The sequence below is a fragment of the Schistocerca gregaria genome, chromosome 1 (genome assembly GCF_023897955.1).
Source record: "Schistocerca gregaria isolate iqSchGreg1 chromosome 1, iqSchGreg1.2, whole genome shotgun sequence".
In the NCBI taxonomy this organism is placed as follows: Eukaryota; Metazoa; Arthropoda; class Insecta; order Orthoptera; family Acrididae; genus Schistocerca; species Schistocerca gregaria.
Window position 1 is genome coordinate 159,966,621 of NC_064920.1, and position 16,241 is coordinate 159,982,861.

At 38.7% G+C, this 16,241-nt stretch overlaps 1 protein-coding gene across 1 annotated transcript in view; it reads right to left on the bottom strand.

The window, feature by feature from the left end:
- Positions 1-16,241, bottom strand: part of LOC126335414 (pre-mRNA-processing factor 39) — a 79,295-nt gene that overhangs the window by 48,745 nt on the left and 14,309 nt on the right. Inside the window, exons 4-5 of the mRNA XM_049998690.1 lie at positions 11,368-12,104; positions 6,315-6,543 (exon numbers count right to left, since the gene is read on the bottom strand). Coding sequence (XP_049854647.1) covers positions 6,315-6,543; positions 11,368-12,104 — 966 coding nt within the window. The remainder of the gene's footprint in view (positions 1-6,314; positions 6,544-11,367; positions 12,105-16,241) is intronic.

A 16,241-nucleotide genomic window follows, 5' to 3' on the forward strand; every position in this document is an offset into this window, starting at 1 on the left:
ACCAACATGGAGCATGTTCCAGATGTCTGAGTCGAGAGGGAGAGAACAACAGCAAAATGGTTACTGTCACAAAGGTCGTCATGGATGCATCAATGAATGATGGGTATGATATTTGGGCTGTAAACTGTGAGATCAACAGATGAGTATGTTCTGTGGGCCACACTGGAATGTGATGCAGCTCCAGTGTTCAGCAGGAACACATCCCATTCTGAAAGGAGGTGTTCTAGTACTCGACCTCTGCGAGACATTGTCATCACCCCACAGAGGATTATGGCCATTACTGTCCCCCAGGAAGAGGAAGTGGAGAGAGATCTGTCCCACTAAATCTAACAGTTCATGATATTCGATAGGTCAATCTGGAGGTAGATAAACATTACATATTGCCATCTGAACTGAAAGGTTCCAACGGCCAGTCTCTACTGCAAAGGTAAGGGGCACCTCCTCACTGGAAGTATCAGAGCATGTGACTGTACAGACCCCATCATACACACTCGACATTAACACTCCTGTTAGAGCAGGGTTTGTAGTTTCTCAGAGCAGGGAGAGGTGTGTCCATAAACATTGTTTCCTTTAGTGCAGGGTTTGTAGTTTCTCAGAGCAGGGAGAGGTGTGTCCATAAACATTGTTTCCTTTAGTGCTACACCAATCACAAAGTAGCCATTAAATGATGGAGTTTTGGCAGATGGCGATAACAGCTCTTAGTGAGAGACACAAGGAGCATTAGAGTCAGATCTGAGAAAGTGGCAAATGGCAAAGATGATTGATTACTTCGCTACCAAGTGGTAGTCAACACCTGATTATGTAATCCATTGTCAGAGTGCATAAGCTAAACCTCTGCAGAGGTGGATAACGGAACATCCAAAACATCAGAAAATAGTTTATATTTCTGCTTATCCTTCTTATCCCTGTGAGTCTGTTTCTGTGAAGTTATCCCCATTTCATCTTACAGGGGTGAAGAGGACCACATGGCTGCTGTCCTTGTCTTGAGAGGGGACTGACGGCTATCCTCGTCTCTGATGACATCAGAGGATTATTAGGCACCGATCATATGGGAATCATCAGCACTATTGGTGTAGGGGGTGAGGGAGCTGACATTCCATCCCCAACAGTAGGGCAGGCTCTGGAATACGACCATGCAAGGTGTCATGCAAGACCTTGTGTGACGTACGGAATGTGACAAGACAGCCACAAAATTTGAGACCATATCAGTCAGATGAAGTCTTTCAAACATTTTCTTTGTGTCTTGACAACATGGGCCATCAAGCATTTTATACTCTAATTTTCTTCTCCCTCATGAATACTGAGCATTTCAGTTAACGTAGAATGTGTGGTTTCGGACAGGGTTGGTCACAAGGGCTGTCCTCGTCGGACACCTGTCCACATGCCTTATAGACAGCCTCATAAGAAGAGCTGGAAGACACTTGTCCAAACCTTTGGCACCTAAAACATCTCATGGGAGGAATAAAATAAAGCATCACATCATCACACATATAAACCAATAACTTAACCTTTTCAGACAAAATGTTGCCTCTGAAGGCTAGAATAAAAGCTACAGTGCCCACTCTATAATCCTTGGGTTCATTCTGGATGCAGTGAACAAGATGGACTACACACTGCTAGAATGCACCTCTTCATCAGTTTGTAGCGTTAGGTCCCAATGGAAGATAACACCTTGAATTCTATTTAACCTGTTATGAGGAGAATGGTGACAGGAATATACATGGTGGCTTTGTTACAGCAAAAGATTTGCCTTCAGTCTGGGAAAAAACTAAGAACTCAGCAAACTGTCCACTTTCATTTCTCCTTACCTGGCTCCCAGTATTACTAACTCCAATTGGAGGCTCTCCCCATTGGCACCACCCCACCAATCAAAGGCCTCCCGACATCGCAGCCACTGCCAGGAGTCCTGATACCCTGAAGTGGATGGGCACCCACCCCTTGGCTGACGGGCTGAGGTTACAGCTCAGGACTCAGCAGTGTGATCCCTGCTTTGTCCAGGTGACAACTCCCCAATAACAGACTGGCAGCAACAGACTGGCTGCTGCACTGGATATCAGGTGCAAAGATAGATCCACTTGATTTGTAGGTGCAAAAGATAACAGTGCACAGTGGAGAGCTGGTGCACCTCTGTAAGGTGACCTTCCCCAAATGACCTGCACTTCTGTAAAAGTTGGAAAGCGGAGGTCAAACCCAAAATAAGGACCAAAATTTAAAAAGCCAGAACAGGTGGGGAGGGGGGGGGGGGGGACAGCATTAAAGGGAAAACCTTCAGAAGTCCAAAGAACAGTCAAAAACACCAAGGTAAAAATACTACCAAATAAGACGACTCCTATTTGTTGCCTCATAAAACAGGCAAGAAATTGTCGCAAGTCTATTCTAGCCCCCAACACTGCACGGGAACCTTTCTTCCAGAAAATTCCTCAATTGTGTTATGGCTCCACAACAGTTAAGTTGTTAAACTATACTTTGGGTATTTTTGTACAAAGCCCTCTGTTGTGAGTGTCTTGTTACTAAGTAGTAGGATTTTACCTAGAATATTATGCCAAATTATCTTTGTATTGCACTGAAAACATCTGCACAACAGCAAAACAAACGGAAAGTGCTGTGTGTGTGTTTGGAAATGAACTTGTTCCTCTCAGTAACTGTACTTGCTACTCACAATGCTAATTTCCATTTTACCTTTCAGCCTTAAGCTTTCTTTCAGTACTACCTAATTCTGCTGCAGGTTTTGTTTTTCTGACAGCATTAATTATATGTTAACAGTCATGCACAGCTCATTTATGTGTTCAATGAATGAAATGGAGCAGCAGCACAACACTACACTGAACTACTGCCACAATGGTGGCAATCTTATCCCAGTGCTTCTGCATATGTATGATGGCTCCTACAGGAACTATTTTTGTGTTTTATGTTTCAGTGGTTGTGCGTATAGATTTTTCATTGTTGTGACGGTATTTTCACATAAAAAATGGAGTAACAAACAGAATAAACCAACTACATTATTACTATGTAATGGTGTCATTGGAGGCTATAGATCACCGATATCTAAACATTCAAAAATTTCCCTGAACAACTGGCAAAACTTTATCAGTGAGGTTTGGGTTCACCTCATTACTAAACATTAACTTAAATTTAACATCATATTACCTGTTTATACTGGCTTGTAACTGAATCCTTACATCCAAAGAAACTCAGAAAACAATAACTATTATAGGGTGTATTCGTGGACGAGGAAAAAATTCCCGGATTTTTCCTGAGTTTCCTGGTTAAAAATACACTTTCCCCCAGATGAAAATAGATTTTCAAAAATATCTTCATTTTGTGGATCACATCTTTCTGAACAGTCTGATACATGAAACAAACGTTTGAGGGGACGTAAGACATGTTATTTGGTCTGTGTGCCGAAGTGCAGTGCCACACCTCTTCATACAGCATTCTTCCATTGCACGAATATGTATTTCGCTCTCTGGAATTCAAACGTGTAATATTTTGTAATGGGTGCCATCAAAATATATTCAGGCCAGTGGAAATTAAAATGTCCTGTGGTGCCTCTCCTGCACCCAGTTTGACATCCTGTCCTCTTTAAAAAATCTTGCAATTAATACTGGCTGGGATTATTTGTAACTGGCAGAACAAGAACTCTTCAGAAAATTTGCAGTCTTTACTGCCTATTAGCTAATAACTTGCTGTTTTGTGCGACATAAAATTAAATACAGCATACATAAAATGAATAGACACAAGAGACAAGCAAGACAGTACACATTTCTTCAATCCTTAAGTCCTAGCTTTTTTTCCTCCCTAATCTTTCCACAGCTTTATACGGGATACTTTCCTTTCTGGAAAAGAATCTATTACCTCATCAAAGTTCATCAACATTTGTCTAATACTAGAAAAAGCTGTTAATACAAATAGTACCCAAGGCTGGTGTGGTTTCTCAATCTGATTACGTGTATTTTGTCACTGTCTGCTAGACAAAACAAAATAGGCCCACCTAATATTGCAACAATTGTTACACACACAAAATAAACGAGACTGTTTTGGCACAAATGGTCATATTTATACCACAACAGAATATAATTCATGAAGTACCAATATCAAATGCCTATTAGGCCTACTACAAGCAAAAAGTTTTATGTTAAGAAAGCTTCACATTTCATTCATACACTCTAGCTTCTAAAGCATGAGATCAAAAAGTAGTAGTACGAAATTTTTTTGTGTGAGCCCCGTTTCTTCTCCTTCCTCATTCTAACAAACAATTTTGTCACCACTAATTCTGTAACTATTCCTGTCAGCGTCAAATTTATCCTCTGGTTAACTTCAGTGGGTAGTGTTTATCGTCCCGTCGACAATGAGGTCATTACAGACGGAGCGCAAGCTCGGGTTAGGGAAGGATTGGGAAGGAAATCGGCTGTGCCCTTTCAAAGGAACCATCCCGGCATTGGCCAGAAACGATTTAGGGAAATCACAGAAAACCTAAATCAGGATGGCCGGAGACGGGATTGAACCGTCGTCCTCCCAAATGAGAGTCCAGTGTGCTAACCACTGCGCCACCTCGCTCGGTAGGTTAACTTCACTAACCTTGCCACAATCACTGGTTTAGTTATCCCGCATTTATTCTCCAGTTCGGAGTTATTGCATGTTCGTACAATGTGTTTTCCGTGCTACCCCCAAAATAGAACTTTAGCGGTTGCTAGCCAGGGACTGTATAACTGGCCCTCAGTTGTATAACGGTCTGGCCAAAACATTTTTGTCAAAATTTCGTTTTCTTGGGTTACACGGAGAAGACCATACGTAATCTTTGTTGCCTGTTATTCCTGTTAGTCGTTTATTTCCGCTCTTGTAGCCTGAATCTATGGAATTCGCTAGTCATTATAACAACGCTGATAACTTGCAAACCCCGTCAACCACATAAACAGCGATTGTCATACACCCTTTCAGCTTTATTCACTCGGCTCGTATATACCTGTCCATTTTGTCTACAGGAAAGTTTATTTCTAGATGTGACAGGGATTCCTCTGCCAGAGGTATCACGCACACTATGCACGCATTAAAAATCAATTTACGATTCATTTAGAAATCAACTTAGAATATGATCAAAAATGTTCAAAAACCAACAGGGATGAGCTCAAAATCATATGAGTAATCAATAGACCAACGTGCACTGGATGCTAGGCACTTTGTGAAACAAGGCCTTTTCCTCGATAATATGAATTTGACATCCCCCCTCCCCCCCAAAAAACTGCCGATGCAGGCAGATACCCCGGTTTGTCCCCGCCCCCTAGTTCCGGGCCTGTTGCACATACATGGATCTGGCAGCTTACGTGCACCAGCAAAATTTTTCGGAAAGCATCTAGCTGCTTGCTGCTATTGCTTATACAGCTAACTGTTGCAACACTTATGCAGCCAGAAGTGGGAGAAAGTACTACTCATATGCGACTCAACTGCACAAGCGCATAAGCTCGCTTGCAACTGCTCAAACGAATCTAATGTAAACAGTTGTGGCGCCACGCCCATCAGATGAAATTTGTTGTGAAACATTGCATTGTCTTCCTAATGCCTTTAACACATTTTGCTGTTAGCAGACAGTTGTATGAGCACTGTGTTTTGTTCTTGTACATGGTGCATGGTGCATTTCCTTTGCAACTTAAGTTTTTTTTCCTCTCTCTCTCGTTTGTGTTTTATTGTTGCAATACTATTCTGCAGCAGCAAGATACAGTAATACTCTTTCTAGTAATACTCTTTCTTAGAGTATTGTTTCTTACCAGGCAAAGTTACAAAAATTTATCTGAAAGCTAAAACAATAAAAATCCCCAGAATTCTAAAAAATTCCCGGGTTTTTCCCGGATCTCCCAATTGTCCCGGGTCGTATACATCCTGTATTAACACTCAGTCAAGTTTTACAATCAACAATCCTTACAGGTGTGATAATGAAGACAAAATTAGTGATGCGATTTATCACAAAAAGAAGTGTTAGTGTAGTAAGACATCAAATGTATCCAAACAAGTACTCCTTATATTTACTGCAAAAGTGAAGCTCATTTACTCTTCATTTAGGAAGTGGAGTTAGATTGGTTAAAAATCTGTATGTGGTGTGAAGTATTAGATGTCTACTTGACTCAATGTAATCAGTACACATTGTCTAAATGACGAGTGAATCAGCATTTCTTCTGAAGTATATATAAAAAGTGCTTCTCACAGGCATCATTTTAGCTTCTAATAACGGAGCCAAAAAACTGAGTAATAAGAGTGAAAACGGAATGTGTAAACTCATAGACAATCATAATACAACACATATGTGAAACTGGAGAACAAACCTGAACCATCACTTTTCTTATTCGTGTCTATTTTTCTTTTGCGTTCTGTTTTCTCTGGGGGAAATTCATCCTCTGAGACAGCTTCAGTCTCTGGTAGGTCTGTGGTGACTGTTGGTTCTGGCAGCTCTTCATCAGAGACTGCTTCTGTCTCTAAAGGTTCTTTTGAAGTCTCGTTTGGTAGTTCATCTTCGGAAACCATTTCAGTGTCAGGCTCAGCAGGGAATTTACTCTGTAATATCATAAGCACATTTTATGAGACCAGTAACACATGATATTTGATAATCTGATATTGAACCATCACATGCAACTGCTCATTTAATGAAAAATCCATAGCCAAGGACTGGAAAGTCCTCCAAGGTCACACCAAGATGTACAGGGAACACCAAAGGAAGGGGGGGGGGGGGGGGGGGGTTAGAAGTAACCCATTGAATTACATGTCATGTTACTGATACCACAATTTTTGAACATAACTATGTTTGTATGTTATAAAATATTACTAAGAAAATGTGTGTCGGCAGTCAGAATAGACTCAGACAAAATTACTATTGTGAAGCACAACTAGCCTTTACTTACACAATGTAATAAGTTCTATAAACACAATGTCTCAAAAGTTGATTTCAACTTCCTACTAGATTTCCACAAGGCTTTTTACAATTTTCACACCAAATGGCTTCCAGTGAAACTGCACACCTATGGAGGATCGTCTGATTTGGGCAAGTAAGTTTGTGACTTCTTGTCAGAAGGGACACAGTTCATAATAGCTTACAGGAAATGACTGAGTCAGACGTAAGTGATAACTGATGTTCTCCAAGAAACTTTTACAGGCCCTCCGCACTCCTAATCTATACGAACAATTTGGTACACAATGTGATCAGCCGTCAGATTGTCAGCACACGATGCTGTCATTTACCATCTAGAAAAGTCATCAGATGATCAATGTTGTTGTTGGTGTTGTGGTCCTCAGTCCTGAGACTGGTTTGATGCAGCTCTCCATGCCACTATCCTGTGCAATCATCTTCATCTCCCAGTACCTACTGCAACCTACATCCTTCTGAATCTGCTTAGTGTATTCATCTCTTGGCCTCCCTCTACGATTTTTACCCTCCACACTGCCCTCCAGTAATACATTGATCCCTTGATGCCTCAGAACATGTCCTACCAACCGATCCCTTCTACTTGTCAAGTTGTGTCACAAACTTCTCTTCTCCCCAATCCTGTTCAATACCTCCTCATTAGTTATGTGATCTACCCATTTAATCTTCAGCATTCTTCTGTAGCACCACATTTCGAAAGCTTCTATTCTCTTCTTGTCCAAACTATTTATTGTCCATGTATCACTTCCATACATGGCTACACTCCATACAAATACTTTCAGAAACGATTTCCTGACACTTAAATCTATACTCGATGTTAACAAATTTCTCTTCTTCAGAAACGCTTTCCTCGCCATTGCCAGTCCGCATTTTATATCCTCTCTACTTCTACCATCATCAGTTATTTTGCTCCCCAAATAGCAAAACTCCTTTACTACTTTAAGTGTCTCATTTCCTAATCTAATTCCCTCAGCATCACCCAACTTAATTTGACTACATTCCATTATCCTCGTTTTGCTTTTGTTGATGTTCATCTTATATCATCCTTTCAAGACACTATCCGTTCCGTTCAACTGCTCTTCAAGTCCTTTGCTGTCTCTGACAGAATTACAATGTCATCGGCGAACCTCAAAGTTTTTATTTCTTCTCCATGGATTTTAATACCTACTCCGAATTTTTCTTTTGTTTCCTTCACTCCTTGCTCAATATACAGATTGAATAACATCGGGGAGAGACTACAGCCCTGTCTCACTCCCTAACCACTGCTTCCCTTTCATGTCCCTCGACTCATAACTGCCATCTGGTTTCTGCACAAATTGCAAATAGCCTTTCGCTCCCTGTAGTTTACCCCTGCCACCTTCAGAATTTGAAAGAGAGTATTCCAGTCAACATTGTCAAAAGCTTTCTCTAAGTCTACGAATGCTAGAAATGTAGGTTTGCCTTTCCTTAATCTTTCTTCCAAGATAAGTTGTAAGGTCAGAATTGCCTCACGTGTTCCAGTATTTCTACGGAATCCAAACTGATCTTCCCCGAGGTCGGCTTCTACTAGCTTTTCCATTCGTCTGTAAAGAATTCGTGTTAGTATTTTGCAGCTGTGGCTTATTAGACTGACTGTTCGGTAATTTTCACATTTGTCAACACCTGCTTTCTTTGGGATTGGAATTATTAAGTTTTGTCAGGACTGGCACTCCCAAGGCGGTCAGTAGTTCCAATGGAATGTTGTCTACTCCGGGGGCCTTGTTTCGACTCGGGTCTTTCAATGCTCTGTCAAACTCTTCACGCAGTATCGCATCTCCCATCTCATCCTCCTCCACATCCTCCTCCATTTCCATAGTATTGTCCTCAAGTACATCGCCTTTGTATGGACCCTCTATATACTCATTCCACCTTTCTGCTTCCCCTTCTTTGCTTAGAACTGGGTTTCCATCTGAGCTCTTGATATTCATACAAATGGTTCTCTTATCTCCAAAGGTCTCTCTAATTTTCCTGTAGGCAGTATCTATCTTACCCCTAGTGAGATAAGCCTCTACAGCCTTACATTTGTCCTCTAGCCATCCCTGCTTAGCCATTTTGCACTTCCTGTCGATCTCATTTTTGAGACGTTTGTATTCCTATTTGCCTGCTTGATTTACTGCATTTTTATATTTTCTCCTTTCATCAATTAAATTCAATATTTCTTCTGTTACCCAAGGATTTCTACTAGCCCTCGTCTTTTTACCCACTTAATCCTCCGCTGCCTTCACTACTTCATCCCTCAAAGCTACCCATTCTTCTTCTACTGTATTTCTTTCCTCCATTCCTATCAATTGTTCCTTTATGCTCTCCCTGAAACTCTGTACAACCTCTGGTTCTTTTAGTTTATCCAGGTCATATCTCCTTAAATTCCCACCTTTTTGCAGTTTCTTCAGTTATAATCTACAGGTCATACCCAATAGATTTTGGTCAGAGTCCACATCTGCCCCTGGAAATGTCTTACAATTTAAAACCTGGTTCCAAAATCTCTGTCTTACCATTATATGATCTATCTGATACCTTTTAGTATCTCCAGGGTTCTTCTATGTGTACAACCTCCTTTCATGATTCTTAAACCAAGTGTTAGCTATGATTAAGTTGTGCTCTGTGCAAAATTCTACCAGGCAGCGTCCTCTTTCATTTCTCTCCCCCAATCCATATTTCTCTCCCCCAATCCATATTTCTCTCCCCCAATCCATATTTCTCTCCCCCAATCCATATTCGCCAATATGAATTAAAAAATGACGCGGAAAAGTCGTCTGCATGGTGCAAATAGTGGCCACTGACGTGAGTAATAAATGAATAGTGAGACCCATATGAAAACTAAAAATACTCTATTAACTTTGGTTACATGACAAACAAACAAAATTATACACTGTTGATTAAACTAAATACATAGGGCTTACAGTTACGAACAAATTAAATTTGAACCATCACACAGAAAATGTTTCTTAAAAATGAGCAAAAAAACTGCATTTTATTGACAACACTTAGAGGATGCAAGAAATTTACTGCAGAGACTGCCTGCACTACAATGGCCCATCTCTTCTACACTGTTGCTGCACGATATGGGATCTTTACCAATAAGGTTGATGGTGGACATCAAAACGTTCAAATATGGGGAGTTCATTTTTCATCATTTTGAAACAGTGTAGAGAGCTTCACAGATGTGATACGTCAGCTGGGAAAGCAATCACTAAAACAAAGGCGTTTTTCACTGCCGTGAGATCTTTTCACAAAATTTCAATTATCACCCTCTTTCTCCTCCAACTGCACAAATATTTTGTTGGGCCCATCTACACAGGGAGAAATGGTCATGTTGTTAAAATAAGACAAATCAAAGCTCACAAGGAAAGATTAAGATATTTGTATTTCCACACAGGCTCTTCTATTCGAAAGTTGAATGTTCAAGAAGCAGTTTAAGTAGTTCTGTGAAACCTCTGGTAAACACTTGGATGTTAAGTGCAGAGTAATGACGCAGACACAGAATTTAAGTGCTTGTAAGCTCTGTGCTAGCACTTAGTCTGAGGGAAGTAGTATTACATATAATTTGGTAATAAACATCAGCTTTCTTATTTTTTAAAACCAATTTGTTTTATGGCTATATTTTAACATATAACTTTGTTAAAGTGATGTGTTGCCCTATATCTACCTAAAGGACGAGTGGTGACTGCAACATTTGAAGGTATTTTTATTAGACAAGAAATTTAGGATGGCAGACTGTATGGAAGTTTTTGTCATTGCGTCTAAATGGTCAGTTATGGACACTGTGCATCCTCAGAAAGGGGCAGCAGCTGCAGCTTTACAACATTGTGGAACCTACTGGTCATTCAGTTATTCTGTGCTGCCGTGGCTTAGAGATGGGAGTTCAGCATGGAAAAGAGTATGCTGTGACAATACTGCTGTTGCCAAATTACAACAGAAAAATCTTATTTGTCAAGCAGCTATTCATTCTGTGTTTGTATCTAGAGTTGTCAGTTTTGACATTTCACAATGAGATTATTGTGGTGCTCCACATTAAGAGTGTTAATATGAACACTCATTGTATTTTAGAGTATAAGTCACATTAATTTGAAGTCTCGTTTATTTTCGTCATTGGATATTACACTGTGCGCCTGACTTCCAACAACTACTGCAAAATTTGGAAAACAGAGTTTTCAAGATAGGTGGACATGAAGTAACAACATGAGTGAATTAATATCCTAAAATTATTCTCTGTGCAAACTAGGCATCTAAAACTAATGGGAACACTGCACCAACAATGAATAGACAATACCAATTAAAAATAAGTAACTTTTTGTACTCTCCTCCCGGTGATAAGATTTCTGTATCTATACTTGTGCAGTTCACATTGGCACACACAACTTCAAATCCTTAACCTAAAAGATACCTCATAATAACTAAAATACACTGAATATGTAGACCTTTTTTAACTAACTATCACTAACCTCCTTCTCTTCTTTTACTTTTTCTTCTTTAGAATCAGGTTCCAGCTGCTTGTCCACTGGCAAACCAGCAGTAGTGTCAGAAGTTTCTTTAGTTGACTCTCTCTCTTTCTTGAGACTTTGAATCTTATTAGCAATTTCTGCAGAAGTTACCTTTGAATCTGATTCTGATGGGCTGTCGTCTTCAGACTTTATGTGAGCAGGCCTATCTGAAGCGACATCAGGTTTTGAGTCAGTATTGGTTTTTGAATCGAGTGCACCTTGGCTCTCTTCATCACTCGACAAGTTCTCAGTCTTTATCTCTGTGGTGGAACGAGTAGATGACTTTTTCTCAGTTTTTATATCTGAATTGGAACGAGTAGATGACTTCTTTTCGGTCTTTACATCTGAAGTGGAACGACTAGATGACTTCTTTTCAGTCTTTACATCTGAAGTGGAACGAGTAGATGACTTCTTTGAGGATAGCTGGAAGTTATCCTCAGGTTCTGTAACATCTGCCTTCCCATGTTTTGAAAATTCCGACTTTGAAGGTTTTGGAGTGTCGTCCTTTGCAGACTCTAGAGTATCTGCCTCCAAAGGCACTGGAGCTTCTGTCTTTGCAGGTTCTGGATCTTCTGCCTTTGCAACTTTAGGCACTTCCACCTTTGCAGGTTCTGGAGCATCTCCCTTTGCAGGTTCTGGACCATCTGACTTTACAGGTTCTGGAGCATCCGTCTTTGGAACAACAGCCTCTTCAGTAGCTGCAACAAAACATTCTATTGAAAGGTCAAGTTCCCAATACCTGGCTATGTTTTAAGTGCAACTCTTATGTGGTTCCACTACTTCAAGTAGTTATATTCATGTATTTATACAGATGGGATTGAAACAATATGGTTATTAAACTGTCCAAATCTGCAGCTGAAGAGATGTGCGTAAATGAAGCCACTAACTCGTGTTTCAAATGCCAACAATATTCCAACAATTTGGAATAAAAGTGTGCACATAAATAAAATATATTTAAATTACTGACATGAGTTACATGCTAAATGTTTGCAGAATCCTAGTGAGTCATATGAGAGGCTGCTATACATTATCAAACTACCTGAATAGTTACTGCCTTGAGAAATGTAACTACTGGGGACATAATCAACCCTCCACATTTGGGTACACACATGGGGATAGGGCACAATTAGGTAAATAGTAGAATAATGAAGTTGAATTTTTAAAATGGCTCAAAATCATTATTTAAAAAAATGACGATTTGTTTTACAGCACAAAGCTAGCTTCTAACTTAAGCTATGCCATATGTGATTTGTGTAAACAGAATTTTTATTAACACTTCACTGCCCCTCCCTCTCCCACTACACACACACACACACACACACACACACACACACACACACACACACAACTTTTTAGTTACAAATGAGTCATTCAATGACAAGTGGTCTAGATGTTCCCCACAGGACCATGGATTTTGACGAAATTTTGTTTGAACATTCGTACACATTCCCAACAAACACTGGTAAAGTTTAATGATCCTAAATTAAATACTCCCACAAACTGAGTCATTTGTTTGAACCTGCAGTACAGCTATCGACAGGGCACTCTGAGTTTTCGAAAACTGACAAAATCTCCAGCAATATTTTCTTGAAAGAAAACTATGCCATCATCTACAACTTCTTGCACTCTCTTAAACAAAACAACAACATTAACCAGATTTCAAGAGGAATTTTCATATGCAGAATTTAAAGCAAAGTCCTTTAATAATAATAATAATAATAATAATAAAGTTCCACTTTTTGTATCTCCAGAAATAATTGAGGGATACATCTGAAACTTTGTACACAATAACTTGCTTTCCAATAGTTCATAAATGGGAGACAAAGCTCCGTTTTTCTAAAAAATGCCAAAAAGGGATGTTTTTCACCAACTTTTACCCAACTGTCTTCTGCAAATTCTTTTATACCATTTTTCATTAGAAAGATCAACCATGTAAGAACTAGATCTAGTTTTGCAATGCGAGCAAGTAAGGTCCTAAAAAACAACATGGTGGATGTGCATTGAAAATGGCACATATTTCCGTTACTCAAATCTGACACCTTTTATTACGTTCTACAATTGTTTAGTACTATCTGCAGAAGGCAATACTAAAAACTTTGACAACTATGAAGCAAAATAAAGTGTGAATAACTCAACAAACTTAAAAAGAGAGGGGTCTGTCATAACTCATTGTGGCATTTCAGTCTGTTGTTCTGCTGTAACTAAGAAACAAACTGGTTATAAACTTCACAATTTAGGGCCAGGTTCTCATTCAAAATGGTCGAAAATTCAGTTTTTTAAATTAATTTTCAATGTGTATATGTGTCTATAATGCCGAGATGAAAAGGTTTTTTAATCTTAGAGTTATAATAGTTTCTACAGCCCTTTGTTTCAAACAGTGTCACGGTTGCCGTGGGACAATCTTAGCTGGATGATTTATATTGCAGTATGCATGCAAACATATTCCAGATTGGCTTCTCTCACCAAGAAGCACAAGGGAAATGCTTTCCACAAACAATTCAAGTCAAAGGAAAAACTGATATTTCAGACTAAACATAACAAAAACACCTTTTTTCATCATATTTTGGTCAAATTTGGTCTAAACATTTTTTTGTCTGCCATATTGTTTTAGCAATTTTGAAAATTAACTTCTGATTTGCATTCAGTGACATCAAAAATATATGACCACACGTAGTTTTATGCTAACTGAACTAATAACACATACAAAAGTTTTCCCTAAACTTGAAACAGGTTTTTCAAAACTGTGTGCAGTATAAAATAAGAACAGTTCAACCAACTAACTTCTACCTTTGACCCCCGAAAAGTAAACCCTTTCCGTGGGAGCTTATACCTATAATATATGAAATTTGTTAATATTAACTATTTTTTGTAAAGCCATGAAGAGTGAAATGAATTCCCAAAATCGAACTAAAATTAAAGTTAGCACCATCTCATTAAATTTAGTTATTTCATTGTGGTCAGGAATAAGCTTCCATAAATTTAATGCATCGACTGATGGTATTCATTTTTTATTTCAGACAACTCCTGATGGGCTACACTGCACGCAATGTGTGCACCTCAAAACTCTCAGGCCCTGGATAAAACCCAGATTATGAACACCATTGCTTTATTGAAAATCTAGAATAAATTTTAAAGTTTGACCAACCATAATCCTCAAACAAATCCTTTTTATGTCTTTACTGTCCCCATGAAAAATAGAAATCCAAACTTACCCTATTTTTTGCTAGGCTAGAACCTGGCCTTAAATGTGCAATACCAAGGCAGTGGAGTTCATGGTAGTGAAGCTGTTGCAAAACAGCTGCAGCATACATTATATAAATAGCCATCAGGTTTTACTTTGTCACACCGCAAACTTTGTTGAAGTTTATAGCAGTCTACTTGACACTCTGGAATGGATTCGTGTTATAGATCATTTTTAGTATGTCTTTATGTAATGCTATTGAGGTGCTAGTTTGAGTCCAGTTTAAGATATAGCGTACTTAATGATAACATAGTTTGTGATTTATTTGGAACACTAGTGAAGTGATGAAACATTTTACAAATTTATTACTATGCTCCATGGTAGCTTAAATAATGCTGTTTCCTTTAAAAGTGAGAAAAACCAGCACCCCCATCACTATTGGTGTCAAGCACAATAGCTGTCCAATAGTGGCCTTAGACAGCTTTCTTTACTGCAAGTTCCCAAAATAAGTGTTTCTTTACTCTGGATCGCAAGCCTGATAACTGATTTTTATAAGTGCCAGTGGTAAAAGCTAGAAGAGATCTCTCTTAGAATCCTAAGCTGGTGTTTACTTCAAGCTACTTGAATTTTTTAGAGGTTTCATTAATTTTGTGTAGAATGTCATGAGGGAAACTATACTGCCAGTCAGATGATGTCACTGATGGTATATGTTTGGGAAGAAATGTTGACAAGACAGAACCCAAAAGGTTATACTTTTCAAATGTGATTGGCTCAAATAATTAAAGCCACAAAAATGAGAAAGTAATTGTTTTTATTGGTTTCCTTATTCCATGTCATTCTTTATAATAAGAATTTTGTATGGGCGAATGATGTAGAAATGTCAGAAAAGCTACTTTTTTCCAGTTTTTCTGAGTCAAGCACATTTCATAGTCATCAGGACAATTGATACCTATGACAGACATCATTAAACAATTATAGAACATAATAAAAGATGTCAGATGCAATTTGAGTACCAGCAGAATATGCACCGGTCTTCAAAGCACCTCCAACTTGTCTTTTTTAGGTCTTATATGCAAAATCAGATCTAGTTTTTACGTGGTTGAAAACATGTTCTTTTTTAAAAGTTTGGAGGAGACTTTCACAAGTGGGTAAAAAAACCTCATTTTGGCAGCTTTTTTTCGAAAACCCGTTAACTTTGCCTTTAGTTGATAAACTATTGGAAACCAGTAAGAGAATGAAATTATATATTCTCAGACCGTATATTAGTAAGTTACTATATGCAATGTTTTAGATTTATCCCATAATTACAACCAGAGATATAAAATGCTAAATGTCATTTTTTCCAAGCGACTATTTTTTCGGCCAACTTTGCTTCAGCCTATCGACATGAAAATTGCTCAGAAATTTTATTCTTTTGTTTAAGAGAGCATAAAAAGTTGTATAAGATGACTTAGTCTTCTTTCTTGCAAGGTAATATTGCCAGAGATATGACTGAAAATTGCCAAAATCTCACAGGTTGATCGGTGCACTGTGCGTCAAACAAATGACTGTAGCTCTGCAAATATTAAACTAGAAAAAGTAAAACTTCCCGAAATTAGACCACTTTGCATAGAATGGCTCAGATATAGTTGGCGGAAAGTGAAAAACTTTTAGA